This window comes from Macrobrachium rosenbergii, chromosome 3, assembly GCF_040412425.1.
Source record: "Macrobrachium rosenbergii isolate ZJJX-2024 chromosome 3, ASM4041242v1, whole genome shotgun sequence".
Classification (NCBI taxonomy): domain Eukaryota; kingdom Metazoa; phylum Arthropoda; class Malacostraca; order Decapoda; family Palaemonidae; genus Macrobrachium; species Macrobrachium rosenbergii.
The window spans coordinates 17,865,646-17,885,483 of NC_089743.1; the positions used below are offsets into that span (position 1 = coordinate 17,865,646).

Genomic DNA, 19,838 nt, shown 5'->3' on the forward strand with positions numbered 1-19,838 from the left:
ATTAGGAAGAAGGAAGATGAGGTAAAGAGAAATACAGAAAGAAGAGACCCTGCTTATTAAAAAATAAAAAAATAAATTAATTAATAAATAGATAGAAATGTAGTAAAATGCAAGGAGAATAGTATTAGGGTAGTAATATATTGCACCCTCGCTTGAACTTCTGAAGTTCCAGTTGCACAACTTCCTTTGGGAGGCTGTTTCACAGTCCAACAGTGTGTGGAATGGCAAAAGTTTATCTCTCCTTGCTGTTGGGTGCTGAAGCAGTGCTTGAAGCACTCGTTTTCCTCTGAAGTGCATAGTACAGGCCTGTGCAGACTTTTAGTCTGATCTCATGTCTCTGGCAGAAAGCATGACTAGTCATTTCAAGGCCCTTGGTGTACCCAAACATTCCAGGGGCATGCAAATATCACTTTTGGCCAAAGTGACTATTCAGTGGGTGACTCAGAGTACTAACAGCATTCACCCTCAAGTAAGAACATCGATTAATACCCTTCTGACAGATCAAGCCCGAGTAAGAGGAAGAGTTCCCTGTCTCCTGTGGTCTGTTTGGCTGCAGCCATATCAGACTGAAGTTGGATGGATAACTACCCTGAATGTGGTATACTGCTCTTATACATTAGTGTCATAACAATTCTCCCACATAAGTAGCTAGACAGGCAGCATATTATTAATGGGTTAGTAATGAAACTGACTACAGTACATTTTAACAACACTAACCAAACTTTTTCATAAAAATGTATTAGTCCTATAGAGATGCTGCTCTCCTTTCCTGCAAGCATGCTTCTCTTTCTTTCCATGAAAAATGTGAGGGTAAAATGGAAACAGTACCAGTGGCCATGTTGGACCATTAGCAGTGAAGGTCATCTGGGTTCTATGCAAGTGAGATTTGTTTACCCAGAAATAAGGCAACATATGATTAATTGGATTGTTTGCAAAATGCTGGTGTTATAAACTAGCATATCCATGATTGTTGAAATTCCAGTCTCACAAGACTCAGTCAATATCCAGAAATCCTCCAGTACGCCAAATATGGCCTGTTTACTGGCACTGCATATGCAAAGCTATATTTTTAATTTTGACAGACTTGCATTTAATGTTTTGTTTGATATTCTTGAGTAAAAAACTGTAGACTAAAAACTTTTAACAGCATTAGTTAGCATTTGTTGTTCTTATAAATACTGACACTATCACAGTATCTCATGAAGGTTTGATTTTCATATATCATTTCTGTTTTTAAGTGGCAGTAGTTGTTGAATTTTGTCTGTCTTGTCTGTCCTAAGAGTTTTCAGTAATTTAAATTTGGTTTAAATATTGTCTGCACTGAGAGTTTTCAGTACTTTATGAACAAATTATCATGGCTGCTGTTGTTTTAGAATTTTCCTGATAAATGTATAACTAACATTTCTTTTTCAGTATGGTGACAGCAGCAAGGATTTGGGTGGAGTAGCAGCTTGCATCACCATGGATGGTTCTTTAGCCCTGTTATCCCTCTCCACTCTCGAGTTCTTTTGTCATGTTGCTGCTCCTGTGGGCCGGTCTTTCAACAATGTTGTATACTGTAATAGTAAGTTTCATACCTTTATCATCATATTGTGTGTCTGTTAAATTAGGTTTGTTTCCACAAGAATACAAATCTCCTGGGATTTTGAAATATCTACATTGGTCTTAGTCACTGAAGCTTGGTAACAAGGTAGTAATTAGTGGTAGGTGCATGAGGTGGGGGGGGACCCATCCATTCACTCAGTGAACAATGCTGCATCTTCGTCAGCTGTCTGTGTTGTGTAGACGTTGTGGAAGTCGTGCATTGTGGTGGTGGTTGAAATTTTTCACATAAGTATTTTTTGGTTTGAATGGTCAATATTTTGGCTTGCTTGTGTCCCATAGCTGTGACTGTAGTAAGATTGGTGGTGTCTGAAAATAATGCAAGGAAGAATGATCATTGTAGAATCCCTGGGCACAGCTAAGTGTATTGTGGATTCAATTTGTCTGTGACCGTTCACCTTCATTCTAGTTATACTGCTTATAGAGGTGAGGTGAATATGCCATCCTTGAATTGCCTGATGGAGAAGTATAGGTGGAGAAGGATTGTATCAACCTGTTCTCCCTATGCTCAATGAGGAGGATATGCACAGATTGGTTGATGATCAGATAACACTCCTTGGTCTGTGCTCTTGCTGATGTAGTGTCGATTCATGCTCCCTCTGTAGTACCTGCTTTCTCAGCTTATAGTGTATCACATCTGCGACATCCCCTGGAGGTGTAGGAGCTACCAAAGGTGTTGTGGCCTTCTTTTGGCTTTCCAGGGAAGTCTTCCTTTTATGCCTTCCTGAAACATTTGGCCTTAGCTAAAAGTTCCCCACCTGCAGTGGTCTCAGTCATGCTGTCGTCCTTCACTGAGACGAGCATTGTACATGTGGACATGAGTGCTTTTCTTTCTGTAGACAAGGAGGAAGACTATACGCATATGTCATTGTTTATTTGGGTCATAAGTCAGAGGATTAATGTGTAAGCTCACAATTTTCAATGTCACCATCAGTGTACTTCTTGCAAACTTATTTAAATTTTAAAGAAGTATTGTTCTTATGCCTCTTCTCATAGAAACCTTGATAATGAATATTCTTTCATTGCCTCATCCTTCTCCTCTCCTTCATTGCAACAGGCACAGCCAAGTTTTGAGGTCCTTAGCTGATGATCAGCTGGTATTAGTGGGAAATGTAACAAACTTTTTTTAGTGACTCAATGCACCATGAGATTCCTTGAGAACATTTGATTGTTTCATGCCAAGGTATATGTAGGTGTGATGTATTTGTATGACCTCCCACCTTTTGGAGTATGAAGTTTTGGAGGAATGGAGACCGTTTTCAGTCTCTCAAAGATGTTATTTTCTGAACTCAGTGATCTTCATGTAATTGATTTAGAGCCTTAACTGATTTCACTTTTCCTGAAAGGATTCCTTGGGAGGAGCATTAAACAACCAGATCATGTTATTTTAGGATGGCTTGGAGCATCTAGGATGTGTAAACTCGAGAGGATTCTCACCTGCACATTGTTCTCAAGATGGGCACGATGCTCCTGGCTCTGCAAGTATTATGAGATTAATTGATGGGACAATGGGTCATGTTAATGTACTACAGCACATGCAAAGGCAGTGGGGATCTCCAGTGGCAGGTCATAGGGACAGATTGATCCCTACACTTACAGAGCAGAAAAGGTATTTGAAATTTTGGGAACCCTGGTGATCAGCCTGTAAGCCACATAGTTCTGCTTGATAGTGCTGCATTAGAAGAAGTCTTCTTACACCTTTAGGACCATTTCAGTGTCTTTTTCTCTTAATCACTTCAATCTGATCCATTGGGTGATCATGCAATTGTTGGTTCAAATCCTGTGGTCCACATTGTTTTGGCAGCTATGTCTGTTGAGGTACCACCAGTCTGTGGAGTTGGTTGCACAACACTTCTGGAAACTGTCCAGCATCTCCAGCAAGAAAGGGTTTTTCCTTAAGGTTGCTTGAGAAATGGTGGATACTATCAGGAGCTCTGTTGGAGACATCAACCAGGCAAGTGGGCCATCTTCTGTGGGTAATTTGGTCAAAGGGTATCTTTCTGATAGCCACTTCTCAGATTGCAGAGTTTCTTATTTACTTCTGCCAAGACAAGCTCCTGTCTGTTTCTGTGGTGATTGTCATGCATTTCACACCCTGGCGCCTTACGAACCCAATGGAGACTAAGTACTGTTTTCTTTCTAGTCTTAGTAATAGCAAGAGAGTAGGGGAATTTGTGTGATCTCCCCTACTCATTGTGGCACTCAGAGGGTTATGTAACTCCACTCATTGTCTTTCGTTCTGGTGATTGTGGGGAAAACTCAGAACCTGTCAGTCGGTGATGAGTCAGGAGTCCTTTTCTTATGTTTTATTTATTACCTATATTACTTACATAGGACTTGACATTTCATGCTGAATGTTGGTAACTGTTCGTTGATGCTGGCAAGCACAAGAAGTAAGCATCCAAGAAGACCCTCTTGTTCTGACTTTGGGAGGCCGTCTAAACAATGGGCGAAGATTCCTGAAGTCAGGGCCATTGCCCTGTCTCTAGCATTCAGGAGGAACTTCTTGGTGTCACAGATACTGAGGTCAGGTTTTTGGCAATGCCAAACCACCTTTACCTCATTATACCTGAGGAAGCCATTGACCAATCCTTGGATATTTCTCTTGACCACCTGTGGTGGCAGCTTAGCATGTGTAACTTGCCAAGCTCTGCTAGGACAGAAGAGCCTCTGGTTAAGATTTACAGTGGTGATAGGGCAGTTGAAGGAAAGATGACTCATATCCTTTCTTGTTGATGTCTTTTGCCCACCTCCTATGGCTTTATTCTCAATGGTTGGATCTGATGCAGGTTAGTTACTAACAGAGCTCCCAATGTCTGACACTGGTTGTCAGCAGGTGTGACTTCATGGTAGACTGTAGAGTGGACGCCTCGGTTCCTTTAACAGGGAGATGTGGAAGAGGCATACTTATCTGAGTTTCCTTAATCTTATGCAACTCTTGGAGCTGGTCTTGCAGGATCATGAGGGGAAACCAAAGTTCTTATAAACTAGAGAAGATATACAAACAAGCTATACTCTTGTGCGAGGTCTGGTCACCTTTGACGTCACAAATGCCAAGGTGTGCAGGTTGTTAAAGGAGTTACCCTTCACTTACTCTCATACATGACCAAGCAGCTGACATTTTGGGTGGGGTTTGTGGGGGGGGAAATCAATGCCAGTTTTGATCTCTGGATATTACCTCCTGCTTGACAACTGAGTTTCTTTGTAAAAGATGAAGGTTTATATTCACCCTGCATTTGTACACATTGCTGAAAGGTAAAAATGATGCTGTTATGAGCAGTAGTGGATAGGTTTCTTACACCTACACCTACTGCTGATTAACTACCTTGTTACTAAGCTTTGACCAAACCAACTTTTATTGAGGTTACATCCATATAAAAAAACCTCAGGTTTGTATATCTAGAAAATAGTAACATTGCAAATATATAGTGTGTGGTTATTTGGAACTTTTATAGCAAATTTATTATGAAATTACTGTATTGTAATTGCATTGTACTTTACAGATTTGAGGATTGTGTTTGAGAATCAATTTTTCATATTTAATTTCATGTTTGTTTTCCTCAGGTTTAGAGAGGCTGTGTGTTAGCTGTGATGATGGAAGAGTTAGTTTAGTTCAGTTGAGAAGAGAGGCTGAGGTTGGTAAAGAACTTCAGTCTGCAGAATCTGTAGCATTAAATGTTGCTTCCACAGCATTCAGTAGTGTACCAACACTAGCTAGAGAGCCTGAACTCCTACGTAAGTATCTTACTTTAGACAGTAAAATCATATTTTTTAAAACCAGGTTAATGTTTTCAGTACAAACCTAGTACTTTAACATGACCTATTTCCATGTTTTGCACAAAATCCCAGACATTTTATTTCGCTGTAGAAGAAAGATGATGATCAGGTGGTTGAGACAGGTTTGTGCATTTGCATAAACTTCCTTAGGTCCTTGATAGCTAAATTCCTTTTTGTTTTTCACGGTTCCTCTATGAAAGAGGTGTGCGATTGGGAGGTGGGAACTTTAGTTAAAATAATGGTTATGTCCAGAAGAATTTTGTTTTTAAAAAATTTCATGTTTCACAACGAGCCCAGTACTTTATTGTAACTTGAGTAAAAAATTTCATGTTTCACAACGAGCCCAGTACTTTCATGTAACTTAAGTAACACATTAGGTGGGAAGACACTAAGCTGCCAATACCCCAACAAGTGAAAGGACCCTGAAGAGACCAAGGGAGCTTCTGAGAGTGCTGTAAGGAACCCAAGGCTCGACAAGGAAGAGGGATTAAAGAACACTACCAGAACTTTGCTAGAAAAATAATTGTGGTTGTGAAAGGTCAAGCAGCATGCACACAATCTCTCCTTTGGACATAATGGTAGTTATTAGAAAATTTTAGGTTTTAGTAGTAGATAAAAATCAAAGACATCTGTGATGAAATTGTGAAGAGAAATTTTTACTGAGACTCTTAGTTCCTTACTGTCATTGAAGATGCTAAAAGAAATTTTTCAAGAATCTTTCATTGTGATATGCTGCTGACAAGATCTTGGACTGCAGAGGGAAGAGGATATGAAAATGGCTGTAAGGGTCTAAATCTTCAGTGAGATGGGGTGTCTGAAGATACATTCCTTTTAGGAATATGCCCTAGTAGCAGGAATGAAATCAAGTTTTGGGTTGGTTGGAAGTCCGAGGTGTAAATATCACTATATTTAAGCATTTGAAGGTGGAGTAAATGAATAAGTAGACTGATAGGTAATCTGAAGACAATGTTATAAATGAGATTGTTTTTCCTTCTATAAAAAATGGTGTTTTGATGGGAATCAAGGGCTACCCTTGAAAATGAAGACCAAAGGAATTATTGGGGATGATCCTTCCCCAGTGTCCTGGAGCCTTCATTTCTGACAATTCATTGAAAGAGGACTGGTGTACTATAGAAATAACTTTATTCTTTGAAGTGACTGGAACTATATAGGGACTGAAGGGCAAAACTCAAGATGCTCCAGACTCTAATGTAATTTGCTCTGATTGTTTAATGATATAACTTTGTCTGGTTGTTAGATGTACCTTTCAGATAAAGTGAAACCAGTTGGGACAAAAAAATCAATTTCATGAATATCACTGAGTTTGGAAAATAACAGCTTAGAGAAATTGTTTCCATTCTTCCAACATAGCATGCTCCAATAGATGGGAGCTTATCCTTACACATCACTCTTATACCCACCCATGAAATAGTTGAGTGTTGCCCTCAAGAAATCCTCTGGCACACTGATTCATTAAAGATGACAGTTTGTTCCAGTTCTCACTCATGCCACATGAACAGCAACTAAAAACTTGAAAACTTTGCTGTGCCTTTTCTGATGAAGGAAGGGAGAAAGATGAGGCTTTTGTGTAAAGAGATACAAGAAGAATATTTTATTAAAAATAAATGAGTGTAATTGGAACATTAGTACAGATCCCTAGGGCCATCTAATCCAAAATTCAGAAAAATCCAAGGGAGCGCTGAAAATTGTGAGCTTTATCATTAAGGTAACTGCACAGCTTCTACTTTCCATGAGCTGTAGAAACAAAAGGGTGTGTATGGCTGTAAGATAACTTGGTAAGTATGTGGTTGACCTGAAGTGTGAAGGGGGTGTGTGTCCATAAGTCAACCAAGCTGGAGTGAAACTGGGCAGATGACCAGAAGGCACCAAGAGCGCTGCTGCAGGGAGGATCTCTTTGGGTAGAAAATAGTGATACAGAAGTACTGCTCTGCTCTTAAGATCTTTTCAAATGAGAGGACTACAACTTTCAGCAAGAATGACTGGAAGCAGAAGTGAGGTTGAATGCAGTAAGGGATGACAGGCATGATACTGGTTGTATGTGCTTTTCCATATAAGGAAGTTGCAGCTTATGGCTGGAGGGTGGGGTATAGCTAAACACCCTTACAGCTGATTGCATGTTCAGTGAAATTACTTTGCAGGCATGGAGATGGATACTGATGTGTGGCTGAACATGTGCATTTACAGGTGATGAGCAAATGAGGGCACTTGTCCTGAAATATTGGAGTGCAGGAACCAGGAAGGTGATGGGAAGAACTAATTTGATGACAGGCAAGCAAGGGGTTAATTGATTTCATTTGCATGACTAGAAGAAGTTCAAGACATTAGCCTCAGCAGATAATGCAAGGCTGGCAGATGTGTGAATGAAGGCAAGGGAGATAAGGGGAAGCAGAATGGCTTTGGATGTAGAAGTAACAGGTACAGGTGGATGAGCTGGTGTCAAGAGTGAAACAAGAACCAGGAGTGTGGCACAGTTGGGAACCTTGAGCTGGAAATCCCCACAGATCCTGGAGAAGCAGCTTGCATCAGCAGAAATGAAGAAATTGTTGAAGATTCTGATTTTGTGTTGAGTAGCTGCTTGATGAAGACTGCTCTCATAGGAGGCAAAAGAGCAGTAATGGAGACACCATAAGATTGCAAAGGTTCCCCTTAGCTTTCCTGGAGATAAAAATGGGCATAATTTTCTCATACTGCTAGAGAACACCTATGAAAAAGTGATTATCTGTCAGTTTTATAAATTTAATCATTATTATTTTATTTTTTTCATTTTTTGGGTTAGTGAAATACTGTAGGTGTAGGTGTTATACAGTTAAGAAGTGTAGACAAAGTATGCTGTTAATTTTGTTGGGTGTAAAGCCAGTCCTCTCATTATGTTTGGAATGGTGCAGTGGTGGTTGTTGTGACATCATAAGATGTACAGAAGACAGGAGTTAGGAAGATGGTGTTTGTGGAGGTAGTGATGAGTTAGTGGTGGTGGCAGAAGGTTGTGAGCGCTCGTTTGTGGTTTGTTGTTGGCTTGTAAGTCTTTCTTTTGTGTTTTATGGCCGTGAGTTGACTAAGGCAAGAAGTAAAATGGGAAGAGGTATGTAAATTGAGTACTTGTTGCTTACTGAGTCGTGCTGGGTGTTTATTCAAGTGGTAGCAGAGCGCTGTTACCACTTGAATAAACACCCAGCCCGACCAGTAAGCAATAATTACTCAATTTACATACCTCTTCTCATTTTACTTCTCGCCCAAGTCAACTCACAGCCACAAAAAACAAAAGAAAGACTTACAAACAGACCAACAAACCGCAAACAAGAGCGCTGTTAGTCAGAAATGAACGGATCTGACAGTAAGCATTTGGGGATGGAATGTAAGTGGAGAAGAGAATGTCCTATATTTAGCGGGATACAGGGCGAGTTTAAAGGATGGAGAGGACAAGTTGAAGATTGGCTTGTGGTGTGGGGAGAAGTGAAATATCCAGGGATAGAGATAAGAATGAGCTTAAAAGGAAAAGCTTTAGAAGTGACAGAAGTGATAGATAGAGATGAACTTTGGGGTAAAGAGGGTTTAAAGATAATCTTATCCAAACTAGATGAAGTATATCTAAAAGGATGAAGAGGGTTCAAAGATAATCTTATCCAAACTAGATGAAGTATATTTAAAAGATACTCTGTTGGGAAAATTACAGTAGAATGAAAAATTATTTTAAAACAAAGAGAATCTAGTGAAAAGATGAGAGGTGTTTAATTAGGTATGAAAAGGTAGAATCAGAGTGTAGTAGAGTGATAGGGAAGAGCATGCTTTAAGGGGAAGCAAAGGGTTTTCATGTATTAGAACAAGCAAATCTTACAGACAAACAAAAACAAATGGTATTAGCAGCTTGTGGTCAAAGAAAGTTGGAATATAAAACAGTGTCACAGATAATGAAAAGAATATTTGAGGGATTAGGGAATAAAGAGGAAGGGGAATGGTGGGGTCAGAAGGCTGTGCGAGTTTTGGGAGAGAGAGGAAAAACCAAAGATATCAGGGAAAATGGAATCGAGGTAGTGATGGAAGAAATCCAATAAATAGAAAAGGGAAAGTAACATTGTGTGCAGTATACAAGTTGGAATGGCATTAGGCTAGGGATTGTCCTCAGAATTTTCAAAATAAGAAAAACTAGAAACTGGACAAGAAGAGGAAAAAGTTTATATAGGAGAAGTTAGTAAAATAGAGGAAGAATCTTGAGAAGAGGTTGATCCGATTTTAGACACAGGATGTAAATCGATAGTTTGCAGAGAATTATGTCTAGCATGCATTATCGTGGGTTCGAATCAGAAAGTTAAAGAGAATGAATGATACTAATAAAGAGTCTAATAAAGTATTCAATTTTGTTGAGTCATCAGACAAGTCGAAAGCAGTAATATGTAGTGCTGAAACACACATTATCTAACAAAAAAACTTCTTTTAAATATTATTCATAGAATATGGCAAGACCATGGTTACCCAATTGTGTGGGAAAGTATAATTTTAGCATTGTTAAAGCCAGGCAAGAACAAATTATTAGAAGCAAGTTACCATCCAATTGCATTGACATGTCTATGGAAATCTTTGAGATGGTACTTGAAAAAAAATGACATTTTGTCACAAACCCAGTTTGGTTTTTGGGGGATCCATTCAACAGTGGAAATATTAAAATGTCTGGCATCTATTTGTGGGGAAAATAATTTAACTCACAATTGACAGAATCATCATTTGGTCTTGTATGAATGGTTTTAAGCTTTCTGTGGGTAAAATGGCTATGATGCATTTTTCTGTATTCAGGAGTGCATCCAGATCCTGATGTCTATTTTTAAGGTTAACGGATTTGTTACTTAGAGAAGTCTTTTTTATTGTGATTAACATTTAACCAGAGATTGAACCGGACTAATCTTTTAAAGACTGCAAAGTAATTGTTTAGATACATTAAACATTTCCAGAAGTTTTGATTCATCCTTCATTGGGGTTTGGATCATAAAACGCTATTAAAGGCACTTACATCACTTATGTCTAAGCTCTTATATGGTTTTGAGATAAATTCATCAGCTTCCCATAGCTGGGTGAAAATCCTAGATTCCTTGCTGGAATTTGGATAACTACAGGGTCTTACAAATCATTACCAGTACCTAGTTGCCTGATTGATGCTGGGGAGCTCCCTCTAGGTCTCCTTTACAAGTCCTTTATCAAATATTGGTATAGGCTGCAAAGAATTCCAAATTCTTTGATTTTTAAATCTGCTGATAGTGAGAAGTATTTTAGATATTATGAGACATTCTAATTCTAGCTGGCCTTTGAATTCAGGGTCAAACAATTTTAGGGAATTTTAATTTAAATGGTAATGAAGTTCTTCCTTTCAAGATATCAATAACTCCCCCATTGAACTTGCCAGAAGTAGATTTTTGTGAGAATTTTAAAGATTTTAAATGCAGACTGACTGAGGCCGAAGCCCTTTGCATTTTTATGGATCATGCTGAGGAATGTTGTGATTTTGATTGTATCTTCACTGATGGTTCTGAATCTAATGCTGGTATTGGAATTGGAGTTTATAGGAGTATGTTTAGTTGTAGGGGGCACTTCTTCAAGAAGCCTCAATTTTTACTGCAGAGTTAACAGATATTGAAAAAGTAGCAACTGTGGAGGAGGGCAGTTTCACTATTTTTTGATTCCAGAAATGTTCTGCAAGCACTTGATTTTTTTTAGCTCTTCCACCCCTTTGATTTTAAAAATTTTAGAGTATATAATTAAAAGCAGAAGATTGAAAATAATATTTTGCTGGGTCTCAGCACATGTGGGAGTCCATGGCAGTGAAGAGGCTTATAGATTAGCAAAATAGGCACAGCAGCTGAGATACTGCCAAGGAGAGAACACTTTTGCTTAAGGATATTTTCCCTCAACTTAAAGCATTAATACAAGGCACTTGACAAGACTTTTGGAACATGATGAGTTCAAACAAAATTAAAAGAAATTACATCTGTTATATCACCTTGGAAGTATGGAAATACGCCTTGTAGTTTGGTGATGGGACTATGCCTGTTACGCATGGGTCATACCTGCTTAATCCATAAAAAATTTGATGAATAAAGATCACCAGTTTTTTCACGAAGATTGCTTGGTCTCCAGAATGTTAGGCATTTTCTGGTTGAATGCCCCTATCTTGGGATCCAAGGAATTGATGCCTCTTTTAGGCTCATACAGAGAATGACATGTTTTTCCTTGCTAGTTTCATGGAGAGGATGCCCAAAAATGCCTGTGGCATTTTTAGCTTCATCTCTGAAGCAGGCATGGAAGAAATCTAATCTTAATTTGATTGGTATTATTTATATATTAAGACCCAAATAGTTTTAAATTTGATTTATTTATTAGTAGTGTTTATGAAATGATATTGGCATCATTGACCTTGGTAGTCACAGTGCCAGATAACTTTGAGTCATTCATTCATTTGAGGGGGTTGGGGGTGACTATAATTCTGAATCAGTAAAGAAAACCCATTTAAAAATTTTTTATTATCACAAGCATACAAGAAGTATGATACAATATGGAGAAACAAAGATTGCAATGTAATGAAATACAGTATTCGTGATTAGTTTCAAAAGGCTGGGACTTGAGAGCCTGTTGACATGTTGGCAGACACAGAGTGTGATTGGTTAACCACTGGGGATCTTAGGGACCTTACGTGCAAGTGCTAACCTATTGGAGTCAGCTGAGCTTTTTACTTCTATAGTGGAGTAACATGTCTGGGATTTCACATGTTGTCTGAAATAGGCTATGATGAAATGTAGGTTTATGGTGCATCAGTGTTATTTCATAATAAATTACTCAGAGTGGTGATAACTTGGAGATTGTCCTGAATACTTAAAAGATGATAACTTGGAGATTGTCCTGAATACTTAGAATGTTAATGGTGGTTATAAGATTCAGTTCATTGTTAAGACTGTAACATATCTTCAAAAAATTGGTCCAGTCAAGTTATTCAACTGAGTACTGGAAAAGGAACCAGACTTTCATGCTTAAATATTTGTAGTCCTTTGTTTATTTTTCTTTAATGAGACCGCAAACTTTTAAAGTATTCTCACATTAAAGATCTTAATCCTTCTATTTTCCATCTTTTACAGCTGGTGAGCTGCTGGTGAATCAGCCTTTATCAGAAGAGGTGCTGGACAAATGTGTTGAGCTGACAGCATTCCAGACTGGATGTCCAAAGTAAGAATATTTTGCTTATTAACTCAAAGGTCATTGTAATATTCAAACTTAGTATATTGTAATTTAGCTCTTTGTTTTACGAGGTCTGACCTGCTTTGAGCACATCTGCATTAAATTCAGTTACTTAAAAGTAGTGGAATAGTGTTGCTGTAAGATGCAAGGATTCACAGTTTTGTTGTAACATGAGTCAGTGGATGTGGCTCTTGGTGCAGAAAGCTATGAAAGTCATAGCATTGGTTATTGCTGTTCATGTACTCATGCAACTCCTGATTGATTGCATTTGATTTTGGCTGCTGCTGATTTTCACTGTTGAACCTGTTGTTAGTTCCTCCTCTTGCTAATACAGCGTCATTCAGAGGCATAACTAGGGTTACTGGCGCCCAGGGCAAGCACAGAAAATGGTGCCCTTTGTCATGGAGTAAATCTTGAGGATTCTGGATCTGTACCACAATGATTTAATTGACACCATGAAGAACAAGCTATCATTATTTACTGCCAGAAGGTGTATTGAGTTTACTAGTACAAGTTAACATTATTTATTACTAGAAGGTATAATCATGGAGTTTAATGTTAACAACATTATTGAGGGAGATATAAATGTTTTACCAACACTATTCTGCATAAAAAAAGAAATATGGATGTATTGATGCTTGTGCTCATAAGAATCATGGTAGTTAGGCAAAAAATATTAAATAAGGAATTACTTGCAGATATGTGGAGTGTTATATGATTGGATTGTGAAGCTGAAGCTGGTTTTGCCCTGTATGAATGGTTGCACAGATGTTATTTGTTTTATTTTGTTAAAATTCATAATTGTTTCAGATTTGTTGCAACTGTTCCACCTTGTTGGTCAGAGATCATTCAGGCCCAGAAACAGCGCCGTAACCCACAGCATCTTCAACAGCATGCTGAAGACATCGACACAACACGCACATGGCGACTTGAGTCAGATAGGTATGTTTTGCTTAATACATATTCTCCTATTGTATTGTTTCCAGATATTTCTTCAACTGTTATAAAATATCACAACCACCATGATTTTTTCCTTTGTGAAGGTATGCCCATTACATATTGCAAGTTGTTGATTTTTTAGAAGTTTTCGTATTTAGTGGCATTTCAGAATATTTCATCATAACCCCATCAGTCAAAAAATGGCCTAATTTGTTGCCTTGAGTTCCCCCAAATTCAGAATGTGATATACATCAGCCAACCACATTGCCACTTGATATGCATATACAGAAGGCCCACCAGCATTATTTTGAACCTCATGTGCACTCCTGATCTTGCACTTATTCTTACCCTTCCTGGGTGTTATGTCCTTATCCTCTCCATACTTTTACCCCCAATATCCAGTTGTTGTATTCTTCTCATCCGTCCTTTTAACATATAAAAAGTAGTGAGGTCTTTTCATTAACCTATCCTCGTCCATTTTTCCCAATAGCAAACCATCTAAATGTACACTAGGCTATCCTTACACCAATGCTAGCCCATTTTCCTCTTTGAAATCACCACATCTCTCACCCTGTCAACATTTTTTATGCTTTGTATACGATTCTCAGTTCAATTTTTTTTAAATTTGCATTTCTGCATTCACACTTCATTTTCATAATGGAGTGATGGCTCAACAGTTCATTCTTACATTATAACTTTAGCTTCTATAGACTATTGAAATGCCTCCCATTCTTTTGAGTATTCTTTTCTACCTTACTTTACTTCCAGATACTTGAATAAATCAGTGTCTTCCATTTTTCCACCATCCAATTTAAAATTGATTGCACCCCAGTCAGTACTGTATCATCTGCAGACATGGATCATTCTACACCCCCACATTCCATAACTTGGTATCTAAATCTATCTCGGACTTCTCTCATCACCATATCCATAAAGGTCCTGAAAAGTTAATACAACTGGGATCTTTTGTATGGAAGGAAGGCTATACAGTGTATGGTTAATGGGGTTGTAGTTAACAAAAAGTTATTGCATAATTATGTAGAGAACATAACTTAACCTGACAAGACTAAGTAAAATGGTGAACTAAAATGAAAATATCTTAAAATTAGTCAAGGCACAATATCACAAAGTTAAACTGAACAAGTGCCAAATGTAGAGCTGGTTCCTGATGTGTATAACAGTGAAGAAAGTTCTGGTAACCACACTATAGTCAGTTTCATTTCATCTGTCCATTAACAGGCGAAGATGTGGCACATGCACTTGGGTAGCATGTGATTGTTTTTATATACATAGAACCTTCGTCCCTTCTGACGTAAATCATAAGTTTGTCAATTTATTTTCTTAATACCATATACCAAAGCAGGCACACAGAAGATGAAATTGGATGAAGCAATCTACTCAGATGAAACACAAACAAATGATGTGCTTTCAGTAATTATGATGTCTCATTAGTATAGCCCAGACTACACATAAACCTATGCTCTGATAGTGTTCAAATCACAATATTTTCTCATCATTCAAACTTTATCCTATGTACAGTCCAACCTCAAAAATCCAGCATTCTGTGGATCGGGAACTCGCATGGTCCGGGATGTTTTTGAATCGGCCGCCATTAGTTCTTGAGTGGCTACGAGGGCAGCGCCACGTTTCAGTTTTTGGAATTTTTCAGTTTTCAGAACTGAAACTTGCCCGGTAAATGCACAAGCACAGTTTATTTCCAACTTAAACACTCTGTGAAACTCAGAAGAACCGTAATTTGTGTATACAATATACTTGTGTATCTTCCAATCTCGTGTATCATGCCATCAATAAAATTTTTTCCAAAAACATTTCATCATATACATCGTGTATAATGCGAGATGTATTTTCAGTAGATTACACTATGTTAGGCTTTCTATGCCTGTCTCGGTTTTGGTAGATCCCGTTGGTAATGCACATTACATCCGATTTAGCTTTTAACTAATAAATAGGCATAGAAGCCAAAGTTCATTAGGTTAAATGCAAATCTTCTTACATTAAATCAGGCTTACCAACTTTGTGATTTGTCTAAGAATTCATCACTATTTCATATAATTAACAACTACTTACTACTGTGTGCAAGACACTGTCATAAACAACAGCAAGTGTGGACATAAACAATCGAATCGAGAAACAGCTGTTTGCTGATGTCAGTTACCGCAACTAACACGTTTATTAAGGATTGTGTTAGTTGTCAACTTGTTAAAAATTTGCTGATTTTCAATGGTGACTTCCATATGTAAGAATAAAATACAGGCAGTCCCCAGTTATCAGCGGGGGTTCTGTTCTGACAGCATGATGATAACTGAAAATCACCGCTCTGTTAGGTATGTATCAGCGCCAGTACCCAATTATCGGTGCCGATAAGCAGAAACCTGTGATTTTCGGCGCTGAAAATTGCTGATTTTCGTTGCTAGACAAGTGCCATAAAACCAGATTGCCGATAACCTAGCCTACCAATAACCGGGACTACCTGTATATCTGTATTCATCCTTCACTCAATGGAGAGGAAAGTGTCAAAAGAGTGTGCCACTAAGTTTACATTTGTAACTGTGGCTGAAGAAATGAATAATGTGCAGGCCACAAAACATTTTGGAAGAGCCAAAAGCAACATCTAATACTGGCAAAATCACAGTTTTACTTCATTTATTTTACAGCATTTATAAATAAAGTAAGTTGCATTTTTAAACTGCTGTGATAATCATAGCTTTACTTCATTTAATTTACAGCATTTATATATAAAATAAGTTGCATTTTTAAACTGCTTTGATAATTTACGTATAAATTGAATCTCGGAAATGCGTTTCATTTAGCAACTAATGGCTGTGGTGATAGTAAAATGCAATCAGCTGATGATTTTAATAATGTAAACCTTAGCAGAATGCAAATGGCGCACATTTGCTATGTACATAAATTATAATACAATACCGTAACAATAATGCATGAAATATAATTGCACTCAGTACGTGAAACAAGTTTTACTAAAATTATCATTATTCTTAATACAACTGTATTAAGTTTATTAAGTTTTGCAAATGGATATCTGTTGGTGTAACAAACCTAATATCTCTCTCTCTCTCTCTCTCTCTCTCTCTCTCTCTCTCTCTCTCTCTCTCTCTCTCTCTCTCTCTCTCTCTCTCTCTCTCTCTCTCTCTCTCTCTCTCTCTCTCTCTCTCTCTCTCTCTCTCTCTCTCTCTCTCTCTCTCTCTCTCTCTCTCTCTCTCCAGATTTTGAGGTGCATTTATAAAGAGGTTCAAGTTCCAACATAGCGAAGGTGTAAGCATTTCCGGATAGATGCTTATGGAGCAGGCCAGTATTTTGCCAAGGAACTAACCTAACGAATGACGGTGATTATTCATAAGCATTGTTCTGCTTTTGATAATAGCACTATAAATGTGGAATGAGCTGGCAAGACTGTTTACATAGGGAGTTTTTAGGGGTGATTTCTAAAATCCTTAATTTTCTGGGGTTTGGCAATGGCCTGGTCCCAAGGGTACTGGATTATCGAGGTCGGACTGTGTATAGAAATAAATAATGATAGCAAAGTAATATCTACTGCACTTTCATAAACTGAAAAATAACCTTTAATATTGTTTACCGCTAAAATATGAAGCATGGACCAGTGAAGTTAGGCCTATGCTACTGATTTGACAGGTGTTTTATTTTATTGGCCCTCTTTTAAATACACATTCATTCCATTTCAGTCAAAATTACTTTTTTATTGTAACCATTATTTATTTATATTCTATCTAATTATCATTCCGTTGCCCAACAGTGAAAAAAATGTACACCTAGGCTAGCCTTTTATGCCATATGTACAGTGTGTCATCAGCGCTAAGGATGGTGGGAACTGAATTGGATTTTAAATATTTGCTGGATGAGTTATTTAGCTAAATAGTCCTGATGGTGCCTAAGTGCTGAGCTATTACTTTTATATATAAATATGCAAAGTATTCTAGAAAGAAAACCACAATACCATTGCTATCATGCCATGTTATAACTGAAATTTCCTGCCTTCCAGCCAATACAGTAGTGGTTGCTCTATTCACTTCCCCAGGTCCAGACAGCCTCATAGACAACAATATTTCTTGCTTATTGCGAATATTAACCTACTCATGTAAATTACATGCAAGAAGTTAAAATACCTCTTATTCACTCAGGCATAGACAGATGTCTTTTTATGTACCTACAATGAAATAATTGTTTAAATTCCATCTTTTGTTTGTGTTTGACCTGAGTATGCTGTTTATTACAAGCTTATCAATTGTGCACTTGTATTGTTATATTATCGACATAGATTGGCATGTTCATGACATAAGTATTTGGCGGTTGTTTGTATAAACAAGCATTTTGATGTATTTCTGAAGAAATATTTTTGTTCTTTATCACAGTAAACCTATGATATCAAAAGCATTGATTTCAGCCAATCAAGAGCTAGCTATGTATATGCCACATATGCCTAAAATCTATGTTGGTGAGTGGACAGATGAAATGAAACCAACTATAATAAGTGAAAAGAGAATACATTAATGGAAATGAACACAGAATGAAATAAATTTTTATAAAAGTAACTCACCTAGTAATTACATAGCTAAGAGTTTCTACTCCATGGCAGCGTGAATTGAAAAATTCGCAGGTAACACTTCACAGTTTAGTGCAGGTGACTGGTCCCGCCCACTAACAGGAATACCAGGAACTACTTAGTAAAAACCTTATTCTGTTTCTGCCAGTGCTCTAGTCAACACCAAGTGTCAATGTCAGCTTTGTTCTTAAATTTGCCAGTTGGAGACCGGATTTTGGTGATGTATAATCACTGATTTGGAGTAACCAGCCTGCTTTCAGGATCAGTATTTTATTATTTGTAGGATCTGATTGAAGTTTTTCATATTTCGCTACAGTAGCGAATTTGCAATCAAATTGTTTAACTACTGGCAGCTGGGTAAATACTGGTTACGTAATAAATGTAAACACTGTGTTTGTTGCCGAACCAATATTTATGGTAATGAAATACTTATCAACAAAGTCTCAATTACAGTAATGTTTGTTAGGATTTGAGACATGTCTGTATGATGATACTCTGTGTACTTCAACTATTGTCGGTAAAGGTTTAACTTCCTTTTTCCGAGTAGCATGATAATGTAAATATTGTGTTCGCTACTGGGCTGAAATTTTTGTAGTGTATGCATATCTGAAAGTCTCAAATAATGTTTGATAGGATTTGAGATATGTTTGTATGATGGTACTCAGTGTACTTTGAACTATGTCAGTAAAGGTTAACTTTAATTTTCCGAGTAGTGTAAAGAACTTAAACATTGTCTTCACTACCTCGTTTACCAATTGGCGTAATAAAATGTAAATATTGCGTTCTCCACAGAACCAATTTTTTTGGTATTTAAACAGGTATCGACAAGTCTCAAATAATGTTTTATAGTAGTTGAGATATGGCTGTATGTTGGTACTGGGTACGTCTAACTTTGATTGGTAAAGGTTTACTTTAGTCCACACCTTTTTATTTCTTTTCGGACAGTCTTGAACTTTTTTCTCTTGAACTTCTGGTTATGGAACGCCAGTATTGGCGCCAAGCGAACCATCAGTGTCCGAGCTTTCTTTTGTCCGATTCCATAGTGCCCGAGTGCCCTGTAGCGCTGGAGCTCCTCTTCATGTAGAGTTCAGAGCACCAGCTCTCACGCATCTGGCACCAGCCAACCAGTGGCTGATGCCAGTCTCTCTTTAGCTCAGTGCCAATCTTTTCTGGAAACATACTGTTGTTCTTTTTTGAGCACAGTTCCCAATTGGAAGCCTGGCTCCAGTCTTCATGTGGGCGACACTAGTCTTTGATCATCGGGTGCCCTCTGCAATATCGGACTCCCTCCTTTAAGTACCATACGAACACTCTTAGGTGGTTTTGTCTTTTTTCAGCTTGTTCCACCTTCGCAAAGAGTTCCAGATGACCCAAATTGCTCCCTTTTGTGACGTCAATTGGTGTCTCAAAGCACTGCCATTTGCAGACGGATTTTGGTGTACGGTTTTATGGGCATGTTGAAGAAGCTGGGAGTCCAACTGGTTTTTAAGGGAGCAAGGTAAGTGTTTTTTGTCCTCTTCTCCCTCTGATCCTTGGTCGGCTGTAGCTCTTGTCAAGATTTTGAAGTAAGGGTTTCTCTTGACTGATCTCAGGAGCAATGCCTAAGAAGACAGGAGTTTCTAAAGTGTTGCCAAGAGACATAGCCCCTTTGTTGGGATCACAAGAATGGAGCCTTGGTTTTTTTTCT

At 37.9% G+C, this 19,838-nt stretch overlaps 1 protein-coding gene across 1 annotated transcript in view; it reads left to right on the top strand.

Annotated features, from left to right (window-relative positions):
- Bruce (BIR repeat containing ubiquitin-conjugating enzyme) overlaps window positions 1-19,838 on the top strand; it is a 361,218-nt gene that overhangs the window by 57,453 nt on the left and 283,927 nt on the right. The window contains 4 exon segments of the mRNA XM_067128151.1: window positions 1,414-1,564; window positions 5,167-5,337; window positions 12,513-12,600; window positions 13,423-13,554. Of these exon segments, the coding sequence (XP_066984252.1) occupies window positions 1,414-1,564; window positions 5,167-5,337; window positions 12,513-12,600; window positions 13,423-13,554 (542 nt within the window).